This window comes from Balaenoptera acutorostrata, chromosome 4, assembly GCF_949987535.1.
Source record: "Balaenoptera acutorostrata chromosome 4, mBalAcu1.1, whole genome shotgun sequence".
NCBI classification, from domain to species: Eukaryota; Metazoa; Chordata; class Mammalia; order Artiodactyla; family Balaenopteridae; genus Balaenoptera; species Balaenoptera acutorostrata.
Window position 1 is genome coordinate 147,505,932 of NC_080067.1, and position 24,661 is coordinate 147,530,592.

At 46.6% G+C, this 24,661-nt stretch overlaps 1 protein-coding gene across 2 annotated transcripts in view; it reads left to right on the top strand.

Annotated features, from left to right (window-relative positions):
• The window catches only part of BACE2 (beta-secretase 2), an 86,712-nt gene that overhangs the window by 17,061 nt on the left and 44,990 nt on the right, over nucleotides 1-24,661 (top strand). For both annotated transcript variants that reach the window (XM_057545626.1, XM_057545625.1), the window contains exon 2: nucleotides 16,717-16,805. In XM_057545626.1, the coding sequence (XP_057401609.1) occupies nucleotides 16,717-16,805 (89 nt within the window). The remainder of the gene's footprint in view (nucleotides 1-16,716; nucleotides 16,806-24,661) is intronic.

Consider the following 24,661-nt stretch of genomic DNA (forward strand, 5'->3'; position numbering starts at 1 on the left):
CGGTGCCTGTGTGTGCATACTTACCCCTCCTTCCAGCTAGCCTCTAGGAGTTACACGCCTTGAGTTTTAGCAGTGCCCACTTTTTTACGAGGCAGTCTCAGAAGTCAAGGTGGCATCTGCTCCGCTTTTGCCGCCTGTGTGTGTTGGGGGGAGGTGGGTTGGCTTCCAGTGGGAAGCAGAGGCCGGAGGAGGCCGGATGAGGCCGGCGAGGAACAAGGTGCTGGAGACGCCTCTGTGGGTGGCGGGGGCCCTGCCGAGTGCACAGCGGGAGACATCTGATCTGGGTGCCCGGATGAAAGCGGCATCACCCAGGGACTCGAGGGGTAGGGAGTTTTCCTGGGACGGCCCTTCTGTCCTCCATCAGGGTGGCCAGCTTCCGTAACTGGACCGCTCAAGCTCCCTTCTCTTCTGGCTTGGGATTGGGCTCCCGACCTGCCCTTCAAGCCAGGATGGGAAGGTTCCCACGGCTGCTGTTGGGTCCGGTGCAGGCCCGTGCTGACCCTCGCCCCTGCCCCCCACTCCACGAGGGCCCTGCGTCCAGCCTCCCACCATGGAGCCTGGAGCAGTGTCCCCTCTCCTGCTGGGCTCTGGTGGCGAGGACATCAGCGCAGCTGGTGATGACAGTGAGAGTGACACTTGTTTATGAGTCTGTCCTAATCTGTTGAGCCTTTATATTCAGGCCTCAGTTTATTTGGTTTGTACAGTTTACTTCAGTAGACTGAGCTGCACACACTTAGCCAAGTATCCAATCCGTCTTCACCGCCATCTCCTCCTGCTCTGGATTTGGACGTCAGTGTTCCCGTGCCCACAGGGTCTCGGATCGAAACTGCGTGGTCTGCAGGGTCTCAGGGCCTCATCCCCGCACTGTGCTAGCCTGGCCCCTATTATGAGCTGAATTGTGTCCCCAAGATCCATACGTTGAAGCCCTGACCCCCAGTAACCTCAGAATGTGACTGCATTTGGGGGTACAGGGCCTCTGAAGAGTAATAAAATGAGGCTGTCAGGGTGGCCCTAATCCCGTCTGACTGGTGTCCTTTCAAAAAGAAGAGATGAGGATACACAGAGAGACCCTGGGGAGCCCGTGCACAGAGGGATGAGTGCATGAAGGGGCAGCAAGAGGGCTGATGTCTGCAAGCCAAGGAGAGCGGCTGCAGGAGAAACCAGCCCTGCTGACACCTTGATCTTGGACTTCCAGCCTCCAGGGCTGTGAGAAGATGAATTTCCGTTGTTTCAGCACCCAAGCCTGTAGTATTTTCTTCTGGCCGTCCCAGCAAACAAACACCTCCTGCTTATGTGCAGCTCCTGATGGGGGTGGAATGCACACGGCCGTTCCAGCTCTGGCCCCCGACCCCTCACTCAGATTCCACAGGTTTCCAGTGTCCCAGGCCCCCCACCCTTCCCGTCCCAACATCTCGGATCATTTTATGTTGGCAGGAATGAGGAGGGGAGGACCTTCCGGGCAAGAATCATCCCTATGCTGTAAGATCCCATCTGGACCATAAAAAATACTTGTCCTATTAAGTCTTTTGTTCTTCAGTAAATGAACGTGAATATGACAGAAACACACTGAACACCCACTGTATGCCGGGCACTGTTCAGCTCTCTTCTTGCACTGAAGGTAGACCTACGAGAAACACATTTCATAGAGTTAAGTTTATTTGTTTTTCACAAATCAAGACACATCCAGTTGGGGCAAAATCGTGACATTCGGGTGAATCAGAAAATTGTGGCTTCTTTTATAGCCAGTTTTCCAAAGGCTAAGACCATCTCGCTGCCTGTCTTCTGAGCACTTGAAACCAAAAGGATTGGGATGGTTTGTACAAAACCTGGCACTTAAGCGTCTGAGGCTTTCAGCTGTGACTCTTATGGTCTCATCTCTGTCTGGGCAGTTCATTCATCTCCAAACCTGGCAGCCTCCTCCGGGGAGAGAAGGTTTCAGACTGAGCAGCTCCAATCTCCCTTTTGTCCAGAAACCAAGAGGTGTGGCGGGCGCACTCGTTAGGCGCATAGGCGCATATTAACGTTCGGTGGTAAGGCTGCGAGACTCTTCTTATAAATCAGAGTTCAGGAAATGGCGTGGGGAAATTTCTTTCCCAAGTCTGCACTCACACTCATTTCTGCAGGAAATCTATTTTGTCAGTGAAGGAGATAAAGTTTCAGGTAATTTTGGCAGTTTCAGACAGTAATCTATATTTTCCCAACTTGCAAGCCCAGCCTTTTTTAGGATTGTTGTCAAGGATTAAAACTTGATTGTTTTAAAACTTCAGTTGGCTGCTAACAGAAGCCCTGATTGGACAGAGCAGGGTGTATTGGAGCTCTACAAGAATCTTTATCAAGTTCACGTCCCACCTTTGTCCGATGTCGGCTTTTCTATAGTTTTTAATGTATTAGGGAACCGTGAAATCATGTAATACAAGTTTTCCTATGAATTATTTTCACAGGTCTTTGTGCTAAGTGGGCAGGTGTGACTGCAGTTCAGTGTTTGTTGTGTGTATCATGGCGTGGGTAATGTTGAGTTGACTTGTATGGAAATTGATCATTAGATGATTGATTAGTGGATTGTTGGAAGTTCGTATGGAGGCTGGATGTTAGCTTTCAACGGGACCCTGAGAAGCTACCATGGTGGGGAAGGGGCAGGGAGTCAGGTCATGTGACCAAGGCTTGGAGGATTCCAGGGAGGTATACCTCCTGCCCACCCACCATCCCAGAGGAGGGGCGCCATGGGCTCTATGTAGGGCACACTCCGCCGCACTTCAGATATCCAACAAGCTGCTTCATGGAAGAGGGCATTGCTGCAGAGGGCAGGCTAGGTCTCCTGGGAAGCAGTGGGGACCGTGAACTATTTAGCTGACTGGAAACTCCCTGAGGACAGGCACCGAGTCCCTCTTGCTACCCCTTCATCCCAGGATGGGGTATCATGCCTGGCACAGGGTAGGGCCTTAAAAAAATATTTGCTGAATTAAACTGAGCAAGGAAGAGCGTTCCAAAATGAATACCCTGAACCTGTGACAAGTTAGGGCATAAGGTAATGAGCTTCCCATCTCTGAGGCATCCGGCGGAAACCTGACCACCCGTCAGGGTGGTTCTAGACAGCAGTGCTACGTTATGGGGAGGCTGGACCACATCGGTGGTCCCCATACCTGGCTGATCATTAGTCATCTTGTTAAGTGCATGAACTCCAGGCTTCATTCTCTGGATTGGAGATTCCATATAATTTTTTAATTCCTGGAGTGATTCCAGTGGACAAAACAATGACCCCCTAGGGTTCATTTCAATTCTTCAATTTTTGTGTTTCGTAGTATCTAGTCTAGTGGTTGAGTTTGGTTATTGTTTTGTTAAGGCAGTTACTATAATTCACAAGTGACTAAACACGTTCAATAAATATTTGATGTGCACTGAATACTTGCCTGGCCCTCTTCTAGGCACAGAGGCTATAGCAGTGAGACATGGTAACAAGAAATCCTGCCGCTTTGAATCTTACAATTTAGTGAGGAAAGACAGACAGATCAAGTAAATGTACTGTATTTGGATGGTGGTAGAGGCTATGAAAAATATTAAAACATGGGCAAAGTCAACACTGAGAGCGTGACTAATTTGTATAGGATAGCTGGGGAAGGCACCTTTGACTTGGGAGCTGAGACCTAAAGAAAGAGGGAGTGAGGTACGTGGGGAAGGGTGTTCCCGGCAGGAGGAACAGCCAGTGCAAAGGCCCTTCTTGGGAAGAGCGTGTGCTTGTGTTAGGAGGAGCCCCAAGGAGTTTCCAGCAGCTTGTAGGAGAGGGGGTAAGAGAAAAGCGGGGGGTGGGATTGTTGTGGATGAGTGTGACATGCTTTACTAGGTAAATTAGGAGTTTAGTTTTGGAAAAGCCAAATTGAGATGCCTTTTGTAACATCCAAGGTGAGTGGTCCAGGAGCAGCTGAATCTGCGTCTGGAGTTCAAGCAAGAGGTCCCAGATGGAGACCTAAATTTGAGAGTCACTTGGGCAGAGGAGATGTGTACAGTCTTGAGATTGGATGCAATCCCCGTGGGGTGGGTCTAGACAGAGGAGGTGGGCTCCAAGGATGGGGACTGAGGCACCCCAAAACTTAGAGGCTGGAGAGGGGAAGAGGGGTCGTCCAGGGCCCTGAGAAGCCACAGGGATGGGAGGAGACTAGAAGATGGTGTGTCCGGAAGCCGAGGGAAGCAGAGTCGTGATCAGTGACAGATCCCGCAAGGGCCCCAGGGAGGGGTGTCTAAGGGTTGACTTAGGCACGTGAGGATCATCGTGGTTGATGTAGGGAAGACCTGTTCCCACTGGGTGGTGGGTCCCAGTGGGAACAGGAGGAGAAGATTCGCCGTCAACTCTTTTAGGGGCTTTATTGTAAAAGGAGTGCAGAGAGATGGGGCCGAGGTGGGAGGAAGATGTGGGGTGAAGAAAGTTGTGTGTCATGTTTCTTAAGATGGGAAATATCACAACCTGCTTGTAAGGTGGATGTGGTCCTGGTAGAGGAGGGAAAAACTGACGATGTGGAGGAGGGATGGGGGAGTTGGGGGTGTATTGTCCTGAGTGGTCAATGGGTTGTGGGTCCAGTGTCCGTGGAAAAGGCTGGAATTAGGAAGAGGTGGATCTGTCTCTACTTCTTCAGCATCTGTCATATTTGATGGTGATACCCAAGGGCAGTCACATGTTTGTTGGAGATTTTGCCAAGGTTAATACGTTGCAGGGTTTTTTTTGCTAGGTCTTAGTTTCTCCCATCTCCAAAATGTTCTGGAAGGTTTCCGTGTGGCTGTTCTGTACCCTAATTAGGAAAACATCTGTATTTTGCTGGCATAGACGCAAAAGAGAGATGCATCCGTCATTTCTCTTCTGGGCTAGCATTCTTTCACAATATCTGGACGCCATAAATAATGTGGAGATTTAATGTCTTTCCTGAGAGGAATTTACTTGGAAGGGCTTTAAAAAATCTTTCCAGCAGAGAATGATATCTTTGATCGCCATATGCCTATTAAAATATTTTTTTTTTCCTCGTGGGTTTAATAAGAAGAAAAAAATACCAAAACCTTTTACGAACCACATAGAAATGTCTGTTTCTTAAATGGCTGGACTGAAATTAGCGAAGGGTAGCAAATCTGAAAACAATGGCACTTTTGTGTTATACATTCCAAGTTTGGGCCTATCAGATCAGCATGCAAAGAGGTTCTGTAAAGTGGAGATGCCATTTTAGATTTTAAGAAGATGTCGTCCTAAAGGCTAGGTCACAGCATTTCACACAGATGCACATGAGGAATCTTAGATTGTCCATCATTACCATTAACATACCCATATACAGTCATGGCTGCTGCTAGAAGGTGTTTGTACCCTTGTGATACTTAGGACTTAGGATACATAGGATACATCACAATTTCTGCTTTCAGAGCACTTAATGATAGTATTGTACGTGTATTTTCACTACACGTACATGGAGTTTATTTCAAATAAACGCCGAGAGGCTAACCTCGAAAAGCTATTTGGCCAGGTCAGTTTCAGATTCAGTGCAGTTATGATGCGGTCATTTGTATGCTCAAATGCGAAATAATATGATTGGCAGTCCATTTCCCTATTAGGATATTTACTTTCCTAATTCTTTTGTGTTTTACACGGTGTTAAAATCGATTATAGTACCTTGATAAATATCATCATAAGCAGGGGGAGTTTTTTTTTCTTTAAGAGTGTTGACTGGAGTGAGAAAGGGCTTAGAAATTAAACTTTTAATTCAGTGGAAAAACCTCAAATAAGTCAACTACAGTTATTTGTGCTTTATTCCTCACCAGTCCTATAGCCAATTCAACAGAGACTGAAACCCATTACAGAAGAGAAGGCTGGTCTTGGGTCTGAATGGTAGGTGATAAATTCCGTAAGGGGCCCATATCTTCTGTCCCCATGGCCCCGGCATGTGGTCACCACTCACTAAATAATCACTGAAAAAAAAATGAATCTTCCCAAGAAAACTGAAACAGGATTCCGAAGAGATATTTGTACACCTACATTCATAACAGCATTATTTACAGTAGCCAAAGTTGGAAGCAACCCAAGTGTCCATTGATGGATAAATGGACCAAAAAAAAAAAAAAGTGGACTATACATACAACGGAATGTTATTCAACCTTAGAAGGGAAGGAAATTCTGACACCTGCTACAACACGAATGAAACTTGAGGACATTTTGCAAAGTGAAATAAGCCAGGACAAATACTGGATTCCAGTTACATGAGGTCCGTAGAGGAGTCAGATCTATAGAGACAGAAAGTTGAATGGTGTTTGCCAGGGGCTGGGGGAGTGGGGAATAGAGAGTTAGTTGTTTAGTGGGTACAGAGTTTCTTTTTTTCTTTTGATTTTATTTATTTATTTTTGTCTGCACCGCGTGGGATGCAGGATCTTAGTTTCCCCACCAGGGATCGAACCCAGGCCCCCTGCAGTGGAAGAGCGGAATCTTAACCACTGGACCATCAGGGAAGTCCCTAGTGGGTACAGAGTTTCTGTTGGAGATGATGCAAAATTCTGGAGATGGATGGTGGTGATGGTTGTACAATAATGTGAATGTCTTAACTCTGCTGAACTGTACACTTAAAAGTGGTTAAGATGCTAAATCTCATGTTTTGTGTATTTTACTACAATTTACAAAATGAATCTTGATACCTAGAATAATAGTGAGGAGTAACCATTTTATAGTAATAGTAACTTGAAAATCTTGCCTGTTGCTGCAGTGAGTATATATGCTTTATCTTTATTTTTTTTCACATTTACTGAAAGTTGTAACAATATTTGAATGTTGGGAGCCAGGATGAAGTTAATCCCATGTCTTTTTTTCTGCAAGTTCAAATCTGAAATGGCTTTCCATTCAAAGTTATCAACTCTTGAGCAAAAGGGAAAATTTATTGAAACTCCAGAAAGGTCTTGAGGGTTAAGACATTACGCCTTTGTTGAGAATCTATTTAAACTCTTTTGAAAAATGTGCATGAAGAACTGATTTTTAGCTAAAGTGATGTCTCCTAAAATCCCTGGAAATGTGTAGTGGGTTTTGGAGGGAGCGGCTGTAGTCATCTCTTTGGGGAAGAAAAGGTTGACTTGCCCTCTGTTAATAGCACTTTCCCTATTTAGCCCTTCCCCCCACAATCACCAAAATAAGGAGACAGACCTGCTTTTGTCCTTTTTAATAGTGCTTTCTGAGAAGTAGTTTGGCGCGAATTTTCCTTTCTGTGGGAAAAAGGATCATGTTTATTGGCATCAGTGAATGAGGTCCATCCAGCCTTGTGACTCTCATCCGTGTCTGTTTAAATATCTGCTTTCATTCTTCAATCGGTGGGATTGCATCCTGCCAGCAGGCAGACTGTGTAACCTCAGGGGCTGAGGGGAACTCTGCAGCCCAGGGAGGTCCCTGGGGCCCTCACATCCTCCATAGGAAGGGCGCCCCTTGTGTTCTTTCTCCGCCTCCCTAGCCCCCTCCCGAGTTTGCCTGCAAAGAGGGAGGGGCTGGCCAAGCAAGTGGAAGCATCCAGCCTACCTGTCTCTGAATTTCCCCTTGCAAACATCGAGGTACTTTCTGGCTTCCAGCTCTCACTTCCAGAAGCTTGGTGGACGCGAGGCTGCTTAGAGCAGACCCCCTTGTAGTCCGTGATCCCTGGAGACTGTGCTGCCATGTGTAGCCCTTGACAGACAACCAAGTACCTTCTTCAGGTGTGATGGCAGCTACTCTGTGAGCTCTGAGCCCAGAGGTGAAGTGGCTTCGGGTTCTGGCCCTGGCTCTGCTGGACCAAGGGCAGCCCTGGATGCGTGATCACACCCTTGGACTTGAGTGCAGATGTCTCTTAATTCTCAGCAGTCTGAACGGATGGCTGGAGCCTTGGAATATTAAGGGAAACAAACCCAGGGTCAACTCTCACATGTAAGGATGAGACCCGACGATGGAGACCCCCAGGTGCAGCTTTGTTAGGGCAGTGGCCTTAGAGTATTGTTTTCTTTCTCAAGTGTACTCTAATGCTATTGCTACACCACTGTTAAAAATTGTCCTCAGAGCCCAGGAGTCACTGCGATTGGGAGACCCTGGAACTCAGTAAAACCCCGGGGAGGGCTTGGACCCTGAGAAAACCCAGGCCGGAGAGAGCAGAAACTAACTGGACTTACGTCTCTTGCGACAGGGTGCCCTCAGTGATGTTTGGGCACCATTCATTCATTCAGCAAGCTTTATTGAGCACTTACTGTGTGCCAGGCGCTATGCTCAGAGCTAGCGACACAAAGACGCTGGGGTGAGCCAGGGAGGTGGAAAGGGAGAGAGGAACATGAACAGTTTTAGAAACATTCTGGAAGTAGAATAGATAGGACATACTGACTCCATGGTGGGGAAGAAAAGACAGGGTGAGTGAAAACTGCATTCCTGGCTTTGGGATTAGAGCGTTCCCGGATGGATCTGTGCCTAGTTCCGGCCAAGTGCAGGTGCTGCTGACACAGGGCACCCCCAAATGTTTCAGTGCATGGTCACGTCCATCTCAGCATCACCTGCAGCAGGACCAGCCACGGTGCACGGGGAAAGGCTGCTAAACACACAGGGGTGCCAGTTCTGGAGCTTATGCACGTTACTTCTGGGCTGCGTCCACACTAGCTGCAGTGCGGAGACTTGGCGTGAAAGTCTGTTGGGGAGTTGGATGCGTGTGACGTTTGGCACAGTGATGTATTTGAGAAGTCAGCCCTGTAGCAAGAGGAAAACAAGTCACACTGCCCCTCTCCGAGGAATTGAAACACCCCAATGTGCCAGGCACTGTTCTGGGTGTATCACACATACATGAGGGGCATCTCTTGTGCCCCTTAAGGTTCCACGGCCAACAGGAGTGTCAACTGCAAAAAAAAAAAAAAAACCATAACATAAAAGTTGAGAGTTATGTTTTATTTGGCGGACAAAACTGAGGACTTAAGCCCAGGACACAGCATCTCAGGTCACTCTGAGGACCTGCTCTGAAGAGGCAGGGAGGGGCCGGGATATACAGGAGGAGTTTTTGCAGCAAAGACCAGGTAGTGAGAACATCAAAATATTATCGTTAATTAGAGAAAACCAGACATCTCAACTTAACGGATTTAGCGCTTTTCTATGTATGGGAAGATGCAAGAGTCTGGGTTCACTGAAATCATTCCTTTGATGTGCACCTCAGCTACCTGGGGCCAGCGTCCTGTGCTTTCTCATCCTGAGTTCCCTCAGGGCTCACCATCAAGGAGGCTGTAATGTGACGGCTTGATGGCTATAACGTCCTTTGTTTACTGATATGGCAGGTGGTATTTTTCATTCACAGGAGGCTAAGCCAGGGTTCAAATCCAGGTCTAACAGACGCTAAAGCTGATATTTTTCATGCCACTCTGCTTTAGAGAAAGTGCAGCGTGCATCCTGGGACCACAGGTAGAAAGTGAACTTGAAACCAGCGTCCCATGAATGGACATAGTTGCAGCACATTTAAGGGCATCAGCTGTGGCGTGTGATGAAATCTCCTCCCCCCACCGTAGAAATCCAGCCTTTCCGCTCCTCCTGACAGGGATGGGTTGTTTGAAAAGTTAGAAAACTCAACCACAGAGCAGACCCTCCTTCCAGTAACTGTCCCATCACCCCGGTGACAGGTTTCAGCTGCAGAGGTAGTGGCAGCTCCCGTGTCCAGAAGGATTCTGATTTCGGGGTGACTTTTAGTTTCCTAGAACAAGGACCGCCGCACTTAACCTTCCTACAGCCTACCACCTCTGCAGCCGGCCTCAACCTGCCAAGCCCTAAGCATTCAGTGGAAGACTGCCACCACGTTCAGATCAGACAGGCAAGCTGGTGTCCCCCCTCCTCCCCAGCAGCCTGTCGGCAGTTGAGGTTTCCCAGCAGCCAGGGAAGCCATCCGCAGGTCTCTGGGCTGTGTTTTTCTAGCAAGAGCCCCATCTGCGAGAGGGAAGCACGTGCATGAACACACACACACACACGGGCACACAGAGCCTGAATAGATTGTATAATCAAGCCCCTCGTAGCTAACTTCGGTAACATCTGTTTGTGTTAAGTGGAGCCCTTTGAAAATGCTTTTTTTTTCCTTCTCTATAAAAACAACCTTAATTTTAGAACGTGGAGAAATGGCGTGTGGCAATTATTTTTGCTTCCTTCAACAAGGCGTGTTTAAGTAAATGAGATTCATTTCCAGAATTGAAGGCCCCAAGAGAACCTGCTTAACAAGATCAGCACCTACAATCCCGCGTCACAACTGTGGGCACACAGCCCTGCGGAGCCAGGCCGCAAAGGACCCCGCCGCTGTGCGTCCTGCTTGCTGGCAGACTTCAGCAGATGGGTTGCTAATGTAATTAGGAATCGTTGTGTTAAATGAGCCATTATTGAAATTATCTGCTAATTTTCCTATCTATTAACCTGCTGCAAAAGAGGCAGCGATAGCTGAGGAATGTCAAGCTGCTAATCACTAACTAGACGCGGGACCAGTTCTTCTCCTTAATGCCACCTCTTTCCTTATTACGGCAATTAGCAAATGGCTTTCTGTGGGGTTATTGCCCAGTGCATCAACCGAGAATTGAGAACGGACAGTGGGAGCCGTGCACAGTCTGGAGGTTTCCACGGGTGGTGAACCTGTGGGGAGGGAGCTCCTCCGACGGATGTCTCGTCTCTCTGGGGCACAGGAGGCAAGGCTTGTGTGAGTCAACCTTCCCTGTTCCTCTCTACCCGGAGGCCCTGGTCGGGGCAGGGCAGCAAGGCAGGAGGGAGGAGAAGACTAATGCAGGGCAGCGCTACAGGGGATCCTGGAGGTGGCGCAGGGCGCACTCAGAGCCGTCCGCCCGGGGATCAGGACGTGGAAGCTTCATCCGTCAGCTGTGTATTTGGGGTTCAGGGCTGCGCCCAGCAGTGAGCGTTCATTCCTGGGCACCTCAGGCCTGACATGGATGCTGGAGGGCTTTTTTTTCTTTCTTTTTTGCAGGTATGACTAGGGCTTTACTGGGAATCAGACAGGGCTGGGAAGGAACCACACTGCACCCTGGATGCTGGAAGAGCCCCAGCAGCTGGAGTGAGTGTGGAGGGCACCAACAAACTCCCCCCACCCCATCATCTTGTTCCTACCTCTGGTTAGCCTTGGATATTTAAGAGGAAGCGTGTGATCATATAGCAACTGGGAAGTTAAGTTAGCCACCCTAGCCAATTCTAGAAAAGCTAAATAAAGTCTGTGCACAAATGTATCAGGAGTTTGGCCCGGTGAATTCTCTCCAGCTTCTTGGCAGGCTTACCTTCTTTATCAGCTTTCCACTCCTAGGTGGAGTTCATGTGTATTTCCTCCCTATCTTAGGGACCAGGTGATTATCGAATTCCTATCAAAGGTAGTCATTATGGAGATCGTTCCAAAGACTAAGAAAAAGGGCTTTGCCCTCAAGCAACTTACAAGCTCGCTGAGAGGAAACCTGTGCACCTCGGAGAAATGAGAGGCCAGTAAAAGGCATCAGACAAGGGAGGGGGCCGAAAATCAGGGCACGGATGTCGGAGGAGAGGAATGGATCAGGGCCGCCACTGAAAGGCCTTTTGGAGGATGTAGGACTGCCTGGGTCTCAAAGACAGCACTGTGTGTGGTTTGTAATTAACCTCCGCTCGCTGGCAGAGAGCATGAGGGGTGGCTCATAATTGCATCAAAACAAAAGGAGGAAAATAAAACCCGTAAGCTGTGCCATTTTAAAAACAAGTAAGCGGCTTCCCTGGTGGCGCCGTGGTTGAGAATCTGCCTGCCGACGCAGGGGACACGGGTTCGAGCCCTGGTCCGGGAAGATCCCACATGCCGCGGAGCAATTGAGCCTGTGCACCACAACTACCGAGCCTGTGCTCTAGAGCCCGCGAGCCACAACTACTGAGCCCGCGAGCCACAACTACTGAGCCCACGAGCCACAACTACTGAAGCCCGCGCGCCTACAGCCCGTGCTCTGCAACAAGAGAAGCCGCCGCAATGAGAAGCCTGCGCACCGCAACAAAGAGTAGCCCCCGCTCGCTGCAACTAGAGAAAGCCCACGCGCAGCAACAAAGAACCAATGCAGCCAAAAATAAAAATAAAAAATAAATTAAAACAAACAAACAAACAAACAAAAACAAGTAAGCTTTGTCTAGGCAGAGCAGGGCATGGCGATATAGAGTCCTGACTGTCCCCTAACGGAATCTTCCTGGAGAATCTGTTAGCTTCAAATTGCTCCAGAACGGGCCCTGGCCAGAGGTTCCTTGGAGTGTCATGGAGTTTGTGTCAGTGGCCACCGATGACTGACCTGTCTCCCCACCTCCTGCTGAAAGTTGCGTGTGTGATCAGCACTGACATTTATTACTCGCTTCATATGACTGGATTTCCTCTTCACAGGCATCCTGTGAAAGAGGTCAGCCGCCCCCTTCCTGCATGAGGGGGCAGAGGGACAGGACAGGAGGAGGACTTGGTCTTGGTCCCAGGCCTTGTGTGCTCTGTCACTGCCCAGCAACATGAAGAGCCACAGTGACGTGAGGACAGGACTGCCCTCCTGACATGGAGAAAAATCTGTCCACCATCAAAAGCTGTCCGGTTCCCACCCAGCAGTAACTCGTGCATAATGGCTGTCCTTGTTTCGTGATTATTTTATCAAATTTCGTTCTGCAGGTTTGAGTGGGACTTCTAAAATTGGGGAATATTGTCAAAGAAGCATCCTTCAATGAAGAAAGTCTTCACTTAGAGGGTAATGGGATTTTCACACCTTGTCTTTCTTGTCTTCTGGAAAAGGTCATCTAAGATCTTTTGCCCTCTCCACATTTTGTGTAGAATTGGTCGGTGCACCATGCAGGTTGCTTTTATAAGTCAATAAACGCATTCCGTTTGTCCGGACTATGCATTTTTCCTATTTATTTATTTTTAACATCTTTATTGGAGTATAATTGCTTTACATTGTTGTGCTAGTTTCTGCTGTATAACAAAGTGAATCAGCTGTACATATACATACATCCCCATATCTCCTCCCTCTTGCGTCTCCCTCCCACCTTCCCTATCCCACCCCTCTAGGTGGTCACAAAGCACCGAGCTGATCTCCCTGTGCTATGCGGCTGCTTCCCACTAGCTATCTGTTTTACATGTGGTCATCTCCATTCAGTGGAAGTCTCTCAGTCCCCTACTTTTTCATTTATTCAACAGCTGTTCATTGAGCACCTAGGTCACCCTGGGCACTGTCCAAGGTGCTGGATGGAGAAAGGCTGCCGAACTGCGCGTGGGCCCCACTTGCACGGGGGTGCCCTGTGCTTGGAGGCTCTCTGTAGAAGACAGCCTCCAGTGTGTACATGATACACAGTGGGGACCCACTTCTTCCATAAAAGAGCCCTGAGGTTGGCAAAAAGATGGGAGCGCTGAAAAGCCAGTGACCATCAGAATACAGGACATTTGCTCCTTGTGGAGACAGATTTTTGTCTGCGTTCCCGAATTCTGGAAGAAATGGCATGTGGGTTCTACAGGAGGCTGCTTTGTGTAGGGAAGGAAGTGGGGACTTCCAGCTCTCAGTGGCCTTTCCGCATTTCTTGTTGTAAAGCAGGGATGATGTTTCTTACACGCTTCTGAATCATTTTCAGTTGTGCTTCGAAAGTGCAAAGCATATCCCGATTTTGTATGTATTTTCAGTGTCCCTTTATGGGGCTGAACGACATGCTCTGTGGTTAGACTGTTGTGTGTACTTGGAGCTGAACCCAAGGAGACAGGAAATGATGTTGGAAATTCCCAGGATAAGAACGCAGCAGGGGATGTTCAGTGAGTGGAGTAGGGGTGAGGCATCCAGAAGAATTCTCCACCCTGAGCCTTTGCCTGTCAGTGGTTTCAGGGTGGATCCTGCAAAATTTATAGGGCAAGCGACTGTATTTTTATTTTTCCTTTGCAGTTGAGACTAGGACTTGCAAGGGAAAATCATGGCCCTGGTGAGAAGTCAATGTGAGAAAAGTCCGTTTCCAGGTCATCGCACAGAAAAAAGGTGTTGGCAGCTCAGAAACATTACTTGAAGCCCAACTCAGAGCATTTACTGCTCTCTAGAAATCCATTCCTTACCTGGCTTTGTGGCTGCCTCATTTATCTGGGCCATCTCTCGCCTCAAATCTTATCCTCTAGGAACAGCCGAGGTGGTGACCAACTTGGTTGAGCCGTGACTCCAAATTGAATTTTCTTGAAAGCTGGCTTCTGCTGAAACAGCTGGGGAGTATGGCTGTGCCAAACGCCTGGCAATTAGGAGTCTTCTGTGTAAAATAATGCCGTCTATGTTTGGGTGTAACTTTCTGTTTTGTGTCGCCTGCCTCTGCGAGGAGGGATAATGTGCAGCGTGGCAGAAGTGAGGACGGGAGTGTGTAAGAGGACTTGGTTCTGATGTGCGATGCGGAGGCTGTAGGTGGGATTCCACACCCAGGAGAGCAGAGTGAAATGTCTGCAGAGAATGGGGCCATTATGCCCAGGACAGTGGTCCTGTGTCTGCTTTGCCTGGGGCTGGTTGTGCCAGGAACATTGTGTGTGGATGTGGAATGCCAACCTGGGAATCGGCTGTCAGGTGGCCTGGCCTTTCCACAGGCATCCTGCTGGGCTGTTGGGTGTGTGTTTGCCAGTGAGACCCAGGAAAGGCTTGTTAAAACGGCCTGCTTTCATGACTGCCGTGAGCCTGGAATTCTGGGCTTTTTGGGTTTTTCTCCTTTCTTCTTCATCTCTCTACTGCTTTCACCAAAGCAACTTGAAAAGCTCATCTTGCCTTCAGGAACCTTTTAAATCCAGGACATGGAGACGGCACTGAGGACGCAAGGCCATGTGAGTTACATATATTATTAGGTCAGCTTGGACTACATCTGCTGTCAAGATAATGAGCTTCATTCCAATGATGGGTGAGGTTCCGGACCTTGCTGATTTCCCATTGTCCATATGTGATATTGTGATTTATATGAAGAAACACACATTTATACAAAGAAATATGTATTTGGTCTTTGTCCCAGTTCCTGACTCAGGGCTCCTTAAACCCTTGGGACTTCCTCGGTGATAAGGGTGATAAAGGTGTCTTTTGTTTTTCATAACAAGTCCCTTTCAACCACACCTGCGTTATGTCAGTGAGCTGGCTATTGGAAAGCCCTGAAGGATGGGGAACCAACCCTGAGAGTAGAGAGATGGAACTTTCAGCCTCATTTCCAGGGAGGGGAGAGGGGTTGGAAGTTGAATCAGTCACCCATGGCAAATGATTTAATCAATCATCGCTACAGATGAGGCCTCCATAAAAATCCTAAGTGGCGGGATTAAAACAGAAAATGTGACAGAGGAAGTGATAGGATTAAGAAAAATGTGTACAATTGGATGTAAATGAGGTAAACCCATCTCTTAAAAGAATTGAAGTTAAGGAGATTTTTTTAAAAACATGCAGAGATTCTGATATGAGTGCCCACTGAAAATTAGAGCATTTAGGAGCAGAAAGAAGGGAGAACTCTGCCTGGTATGACTATCTGGCCCAGCCCCATGGACCTGCAGACAGATCTCCACCTAATTTTCCTTGTTACCAACTGTTCAGTGGTGCACGTGAGGATTCCTCGGCATCCCAATTCCCCTCCCGTAAAATCCAAGTTCATGCACATTTAGTTGGTGCCCTTGGAATGTTTATGTGAAATTCAGGTGAAACCCAATCCAATCCAAGTTGTGGCTTGGGAGCTCGGGCTGTTGAACATCAAATATTTGAATGGAGAACAAGATAATCTAATTTTTTAATTGCATTCTGTCTGAAATCAATCCAACATCTCTGTAGTGAGGCCCTGCAACTTTTCTAGTGACTGTGTTCGTAAAGGGAATTAAGAGAATTCATTTCCTAAAGTTACGAGGCATGAAGGGGCATGTATCGTCTCTCTATTCAGTGCGAGAAGCCCCAAAACATGTTGAGCAGAAGAAGGCAGACCTTCCTCTCGCTCCCCTGACAAAAACCCCACATGATTCCATTCATACAATGTCCAGGAACCGGTGAAATCAAGCCCTGGTAATAGGATTCAGAAAGTGGTTGCCTCTGAGAAACAGAAGGGATTGACTGGAAAGGGGCGTAAAGGGACTTTCGGGGAATAAGAGGAATTCCTATATCTTGGTTTGGAAGAACCCCATGCCAGAACTCACCAGTGGAAAATCCAAGATCTTCTGTTTTTATCTGTGTGTAAATGATAACTCATTAAAACAAAAAAAAAAAAAAAAAAAAAAAAAAAAGTGGTACCTCTGACAGGTGTTCCCAGGTGCTGTGCAGCAGAGATGAGGGACACCTGCTGCCAGGAGGAGTCTGGGAACGCGTCCTGGATGTGTGGAGGGAGAGGAGGGGGTGCATGAGGATTTCCAAGTGAGATTGGAAAGGCAGGAGGAGGGCCACCCCAGCCAAGTGACAAAGCCGGCCAAGAGCCCAGGGTGAGAAAGGGCTCTGGCTTGGTTACCAAGTACCAGCGGCTGAAAAAGGAAATCCCACTTATTTCACTGAATTTACCTTCTTTTAAGGTTTAGTGCCTATCTGAGGCTAAACTGATTCCACCTCGCCCACGCAAGCTTCACGACAGACTGTGTTCAGGGTTCAGTTTTCTAACAGCTTTTTAAAAATATTTCTAATCGCTATAAGTTTTTTCCAAGTAATACATTGTTCTTGGTACTTAATTTTTAAAAGAAGTAGTCAAGAGTGTTGCCTTATTCAAGTAACCTGATGGTTTCTCTGTTTTTCCCTTAAAAATAAAAGCTGCAGATACTTGTTGACACTGGAAGCAGCAACTTCGCCGTGGCCGGGGCCCCGCATCCCTTCGTCGACTCATACTTTGACACGGAGAGGTGAGTGATGGGTCCGTGCCTGGCATGGCCGGGCTTGCGGGCACCACATGAACACTTGAGAACACACAGGGGAGAAAGTCACCAAAACGCTCTTTCATTTTGAGGGGGATATATTCATGTATATATTTGTGTATGTGTGTATATGTGTGTGTGTGTATGTGCATACAGTGGTCTGTATATATGTATGTATTTGTGTATGTGGAGGTATCTGTGTGTACGTGCACATGGTGGTGTGTATATTTGTGTGTGGTGTGCATGTGTGGCACGTGTATATGCATACGTACATGTATACATCCATTCCAGATGAATCCACAGGAGGATTCTCCTAATAGCCTTGGTGTGTTCTCATGAGCCCCACTTGATAGAAACTCAATCAGACAGCAGTTTTGTAGTCAGACCTGAGTTGCAGGGAGCAGGTGACCCTTTGATGTTTGTTGGGCCCCTCTAGTCCTAACTTGGAGGTGCGCCTGAGCGGGGCAGGGGACATTGGAGGTGAGTGTGAGACTTTCAGGCAGCAGCCTGGCGTTGCTTGGAAAGCCACCTTTGCATCGCCCTGAAGATCGGTGGTGTCGGTCAAGGTGCGGTTCACTGAAACAATTTCTGTGCCAGGAGGTGTTTATGACCAGAGGAATCCATGACTCACTTGGAAAGGATGTATTGTGAACACAAAGCACTCAGGCCTGAGGCAGGGCTGCAAGCGAGCAGCTGTGGGCAGGGGTGTGAGGAAGGGTGGAGCCCAGATAGAAGTCTCTGGAATAAGTCCAGTGTGCGTGTCCAGGCCCTGGGACTCGTGTGTGTCACTGTTCGTCTCTGGAGGGGCCCGTGGGGTCAGAGTCACTATCCCCCGGGTATCTATTGCTGCCCTAATGCTGTGCACATTTTAATTTCACATCTATTTTTGTGACCCTAGAATTTAAACGAAACAGATAAGACAAGTCAGCTGACGTGTGGTTTGCTTTTTAGGGTCGTGAGCTGGCATATCACATTTCCCTGCTGCAAATCTTCTTCGTGTCTTTCCCTTCTCACTTTCCCTACCCACAGTCTTTGGTTCCGGGGAATAAACCCCAACTTCAGTTGGGGGGGAAAAACAAAAGGAAGGAAACATATGAGGGCAGGTAACAACTGGGAAGGTTCAGCAAATCCCGGCAGCATCAATAAGGCAGGAGACGTCATACAGAAGTGCTCACCTCTCTTCTGCCCGTGCATCTTGGTCTCCATTTTGGTGGCACAAAGAGGTATGGTCTCCTGTGTATCCAGCTGGAGGGAGTGGTAGTTGGTGCTACATGGGCCCTTGGGGCTACAGTGATATCTGGCTGGCCCCTCCTTCAAGGAATCTGTAGCTTAGTTTATGACTCAGCGTGTTGATAACCTTTAATCACTGAAATTCTGGATGAAACTCCTGGCTTGTGATTGCTTTGTGAAGACCAGTACGTGTCCTGAAGTTGCTACTGTGACCTCAGATGCCTGTAAATTGGGGCAAAAGGGGTGGGCAGCCGGGGGCAGGAGGTTGACTTTTGATCGCTGGCTGCCCTTTGCCCTTTCCCACTCAAACTGTGGTTCGTCCAAATCCTCTGCCCCAAACAGCCCGCTCCCCTCACCCACTTCATCATGGAACAGAAGTCAGTCCAAACCTCTCATTTTTATTCATGTAGCACAGGAGGTCCAGGAACCAAGAGACTGGCCCAGGTTCAGGCTTCTAGGACAAGAGGTCCCAAACTTGAGCCCCGGCACCCCCTCTTTAGAGTGAGTGCTTTGTAATGCCCTGACCTGAAATGCAAAGGTAGTGTAACTTATCTTCGTATGTAATTCCAAACGCACTGATGCAATATGCAGGGGTTTGGGGGTGCGGGGTAAAAGGAGGGAATTCACAGGAAGGTGATGAGTACCTCAATGTGTAAACACCCTGGGTGGGATACACGTGAAGTTGGAGGATGCCTGAGGCTGTGAACATCACCCCAGACATGCGGCGCCCAGTGCAGACTGACAGATCGGATTAAAATAGACTCAGACACCCAGAGCAGCTTGGTTTGGTGATGTGAATTTCCCAGATTGGTGAAGAATCTTAGTAAAGTTTCCCCCTGAAAATATCACCTTCCTCAATTTACACAGTAGTTGCATTCCTAGAAAACGCAGTGTATGTTAAACTATGTCAGAGATGTTTATCCTGGTGGCAAGGCAATTCCAGCTCTATGTTTTTTCCACTCTATGTTTTTTTCCTAGTCTATACATTCACGCAGTTTCCCCACGCCTCCTGGGGGCTCTGCCTGCCGTAGAGACAGAACAGACATCCCTGGAGCTCAGTTACATCTTTTAACAGTTTTCCTCCCCAGAGCAATTTTGTTTTCCATCACACATCTGTGGGCACATGATACAATAAAGCAACAGTACAGCACAGTAAAGCCAAGTTCTGGGTCATGTGTATATCCACTTTATAGATTTAAATGTGTGACTCTAACACCCTGGGTGGGTATTTCCTTCCCAGGTGGTAAGTGGCACAGCCAGGGGTCAATAAAGGTCAGAGTGTGCTTTCAACCCGGTTACCCTTTTGCTATGCAGATGCAGTTATGGAAATGTACAAGGGTAAATAACAGTCAACATTACAAATATTGTGTACAGTGTCATTTAATAAGTGTACAATATATATTTTTTAAATTTTATTTATTTATTTTATTTATGGCCGTGTTGGGTCTTCGTCTCTGTGCGAGGGCTCTCTCCAGTTGCGGCGAGTGGGGGCCGCTCTTCATCGCGGTGCGCGGGCCTCTCACTGTCGCGGCGCACAGGCTCCAGACGCGCAGGCTCAGTAGTTGTGGCTCACGGGCCCAGCTGCTCTGTGGCATGTGGGATCTTCCCAGACCAGGGCTGGAACCCGCGTCCCCTGCATTGGCAGGCGGATTCTCAACCGCTGCGCCGCCAGGGAAGCCCAAGTGTACAATATTTAATCGATGGTAGACAACTGGGTGTCTTTCTCATTTGCCTTCTACTTTGTTCGTTGTTGTGTTGAACCATGGTTCTCTTTCAGCCTTCAGTGGGACACGTCCTTCTAAGCTTCCTGCTAGCCAGTTTTGGGTTCAGGTGGCAGATGGCTTTTGTCTTTCATACTTAAAGGTTGAGCTCCTCTGGCTCTTTTGCACCTGGTTTAATGTGAAGCCTCCTGGGAACACGCATAGCTCCCATGATGGCTCGGCCTGCCCTCCTGCTAATCCCACAGAAGAATTCAGGGCTCCCTCCCAGCTTTCTGAGCACTCAAGGTTCTCATCTATTTCTCCTTTCTGAGCAAATAAAGAGAGACGTAGCAGAACCTGCCAGCATTCAGGAGAAGCCCCAGACTCCCCTGCATTGTCAGTTTCATCCCATTGGCACCTCCATCCTTCAGACTTCAACCTGCCTTCCTCATTTGCAAGTATTGTTGAAATTCACTTAGTACCTTTAAAACATGACCCATTTTGGAACTCTAGCCCTGGTACTGCCTTTCTTTTAAGGAGAGCTCTTCTTCAATAGGGCTATCAGGTTTCTTCTTAACTGAATCAAATGTAAAACATCGCATTTCTGAATTCTAGGCAAGTTCTGTTCCTAAACATCATCCCTACTAACACATGTGTTTCGTAGGCTAAATACTTGCTTAAATTTATAGTAACCTTTCTTTCTCTCCTTTCCTCTGTTTTTTTTCTCCGCGCTTCTCATGGGCTTCTGTCAACACAGATTTATTATTATAAAGTCCTGAACTATAATTTACATAGTAAATTATGTACGATTAATTTGTCTGATGCTCTCAGATAACTTTAGAGTTGGCCTAAGGTGCACCTTCCACCATTGTATTTGATGGAAGCCGAGGGAACGTTCTACGGCCTTTCTCAATTTTTGACAAAGGTTTCTTTTCTGAGATGTAGCTCCCTGCCTTGTGATGTTTCTGTATTTGCTTGCCCCTCTGATCTCTCTTAGTTATAATAAGGTTTCTGGTTGGGTTTGTCAGCCTCTGATTCAAGTCCCCCAGTCTCTGGATATTCAGGTTTAATGCTTCCTGAAACATGTCCCAGTAATTGGAGATTTGACTTGGGGTACTTTGACAAGATCTCTTTGATTTATGGAATCAAGACATCAGGTTACCATTCGTCATTTGTGTAGCTTTGTCCCACCAGAAGCCCTCTTTTCATGGTGGTGAATGTTCCAATGAATTACTATATAGCAAAAAGACTATCATGTATTTTTTTTAGATGTACTTCTTTTTTAGCCAGTAAAATAGCCTCCAGTCAGTTGGCTTCATGAGAGAGTCAATAGACTCATTCCCCCTGACCTTATACTAATCTATTCAGGAAATTAAGTGTATTTTCATTAAAATGTTTCCTCCTCCTGTACTCCATCTGGGGTGAAGCCCACAGAGTAACTGTGGCAAGAGAGCAATTTCTTTTCCTCAACTGATGCTTGTAAGTAGAATTGGGATACTAGAAAATTACCAGCTAATTTCCTTAAGGAGGCTGAACTGGAGCCTTGAGACCCAATGCCTCATCGTTCCATGTGCTGATGACGGACATTTTTGCCTGATTATTTAGATAATTTCTTGAGCCTGCCCATTGCTTGCCTGTCCAGGAGAGGTCTTGCCATATTGGAGCCCTGAAGCATTTGCCATTGCTGAGGATGTTGATGGCCCTCCAGGATGGACGGAAGCCCCTGGGCTGTCAGTGGCCCCATTTACTCTGATCTGGTCACTTCCAGACCTTAGAAGAGCAAAAAGGGTATCTGGTCACCTGGTCCAGGCCAGCTATCCCCAGAGGTAGACCCAAAACTCTGAAATGTGCGGAAGAGCCCCGGGGAAGTCTCGGGCAGAATTTTTCAGGAGACTCAGCATTCCCTGGGTGGGGTGGCTTGCGGGAACCAGAGCCGACCCCAGGATTCAACTCTTTTGAATTCTGCCCTTTCACCTTTTCACTGTGTGTTCTCTGGGTTTCTTTAAAATAATAAAATGTTCTGTGGTTCTTTTCTCCTCAGTTCGATTGATTTCACTTTTCAATCCTGCATTCCCTGAACACTCTTATCAGAGGCAGAATGTCTCCTGAATTTGGTTCAAAGTGATTTTATTGCTGTGAGTGGACTTTTTCCTGGCCACTCACATCCTTCATGGGTGGCTGTTTCTGTGCACCCAGAATTGGTGCTGCAAAGAAGCAGTCAATCTGGGGTTCGCTCTCGATAGAGTTAATTAATATGCAGGACAGTTGAGAGCCAAAGCATTTTAGTGCCAAGAGGTGGGATGTTAGAACATAAAGATGGAGGAATGCACTTTTCTAAAAAGTCTACTCCTGGAAACTGTACATTAATAACCTTCAGAATTGCTTATGGTTCATCTCTGGGGTTTCTACTAAACCTCTTTGAGGTTTAGTTCGAGGAGCCCAGTGAATATGAGCTAAGAATTACTTTTTTCTCACATTATCTGGAACAGTGCTTTCTACAAGTGTAGCTACTAGTCACATGGGGCTATTTAAATTTTTTTTTAACATCTTTATTGGAGTATAATTGCTTTACAATGGTGTGTTAGTTTCTGCTGTATAACGAAGTGAATCAGCTATACATATACATATATCCCCAAATCTCCTCCCTCTTGCATCTCCCTCCCACCCTCCCTATCCCACCCCTCTAGGTGGTCACAAAGCACCGAGCTGATCTCCCTGTGCTATGCAGCTGCTTCCCACTAGCTATCTATTTTACATTTGGTAGTGTATATATGTCCACGCCACTCTCTCACTTCGTCCCAGCTTACCCTTCCCCCTCCCCGTGTCCTCAAGTCCATTCTCTACATCTGCATCTTTATTCCTGTCCTGCCCCTAGGTTCTTCAGAACCATTTTTTTTTTTTTAGATTCCATATACATGTGTTAGCATACTGTATTTGTTTTTCCCTTTCTGACTTACTTCACTCTGTATGACAGACTCTAGGTCCATCCACCTCACTACAAATAACTCAGTTTCGTTCCTTTTTATGGCTGAGTAATATTCCATTGTATATATGTGCCACATCTTCTTTATCCATTCATCTGTCGATGGACACTTAGGTTGCTTCCATGTCCTGGCTATTGTAAATAGTGCTGCAGTGAACATTGTAGTACATGACTCCTTTTGAATTACGGTTTTCTCAGTGTATATGCCCAGTAGTGGGATTGCTGGGTCATATGGTAGTTCTATTTTTAGTTTTTTAAGGAACCTCCATACTGTTCTCCATAATGGCTGTATCAATTTACATTCCCACCAACAGTGCAAGAGGGTTCCCTTTTCTCCACACCCTCTCCAGCATTTATTGTTTGTAGATTTTTGATGATGGCCATTCTGATGGGTGTGAGGTGATACCTCATTGTAGTTTTGATTTGCATTTCTCTACTGATTAGTGATGTTAAGCATCCTTTCATTTGTTTGTTGGCAATCTGTATGTCTTCTTTGGAGAAATGTCTATTTAGGTCTTCTGCCCATTTTTGGATTGGGTTGTTTGTTTTTTTGATATTGAGCTGCATGAGCTGCTTGTATATTTTGGAGATTAATCCTTTGTCAGTTGCTTTGTTTGCAAATATTTTCTGCCATTCTGAGGGTTGTCTTTTCGTCTTGTTTATGGTTTCCTTTGCTGTGCAAAAGCTTTTAAGTTTCATTAGGTCCCATTTGTTTATTTTTGTTTTTATTTCCATTTCTCTAGGAGGTGGGTCGAAAAGGATCTTGCTGTGATTTATGTCATAGAGTGTTCTGCCTATGTTTTCCTCTAAGAGTTTTATAGTGTCTAGCCTTACATTTAGGTCTTTAATCCATTTTGAGTTTATATTTGTGTATGGTGTTAGGAAGTGTTCTAATTTCATTCTTTTACATGTAGCTGTCCAGTTTTCCCAGCACCACTTACTGAAGAGGCTGTCTTTTCTCCATGGTATGTTCTTGCCTCCTTTGTCAAAAATAAGGTGACCATATGTGCATGGGTTTATCTCTGGGCTTTCTATCCTGTTCCATTGACCTATACTTCTGTTTTTGTGTCAGTACCATACTCTCGTGATTACTGTAGCTTTGTAGTATGGTCTGAAGTCAGAGAGCCTGGTTCCTCCAGCTCCGTTTTTCTTTCTCAAGATTGCTTTGGCTATTCGGGGTCTTTTGTGTTTCCATACAAATTGTGAAATTTTTTGTTCTAGTTCTATGAAAACTGCCATTGGTAGTTTGATAGGGATTGTATTGAATCTGTAGTTTGCTTTGGGCAGTATAGTCATTTTCACAATGTTGATGCTTCCAATCCAAGAACATGGTATATCTCTCCATCTGTTTGTATCATCTTTAATTTCTTTCATCAGTGTCTTATAATTTTCTGCATACAGGTCTTTTGTCTCCTTAGGTAGGTTTATTCCTAGGTATTTTATTCTTTTTGTTGCAGTGGTAAATGGGAGTGTTTCCTTAATTTCTCTTTCAGATTTTTCATCATTAGTGTATAGGAATACAAGAGATTTCTGTGCATTGATTTTGTATCCTGCTACTTTACCAAATTCATGGATTAGCTCTAGTAGTTTTCTGGTAGCATCTTTAGGATTCTCTACGTATAGTATCATGTCATCTGCGAACAGTGACAGTTTTACTTCTTCTTTTCTGATTTGGATTCCTTTTATTTCTTTTTCTTCTCTGATTGCTGTGACTAAAACTTCCAAAACTGTGTTGAATAATAGTGGCGAGAGTGGGCAACCCTGTCTTATTCCTGATCTTAGAGGAAATGGTTTCAGTTTTTCACCATTGAGAACGATGTTGGCTGTGGTTTTGTCATATATGGCCTTTATTATGTTGAGGTAAGTCCCCTCTGTGCCTACTGTCTTAAGAGTTTTTATCATAAATGGGTGTTGAATTTTGCTGAAAGCTT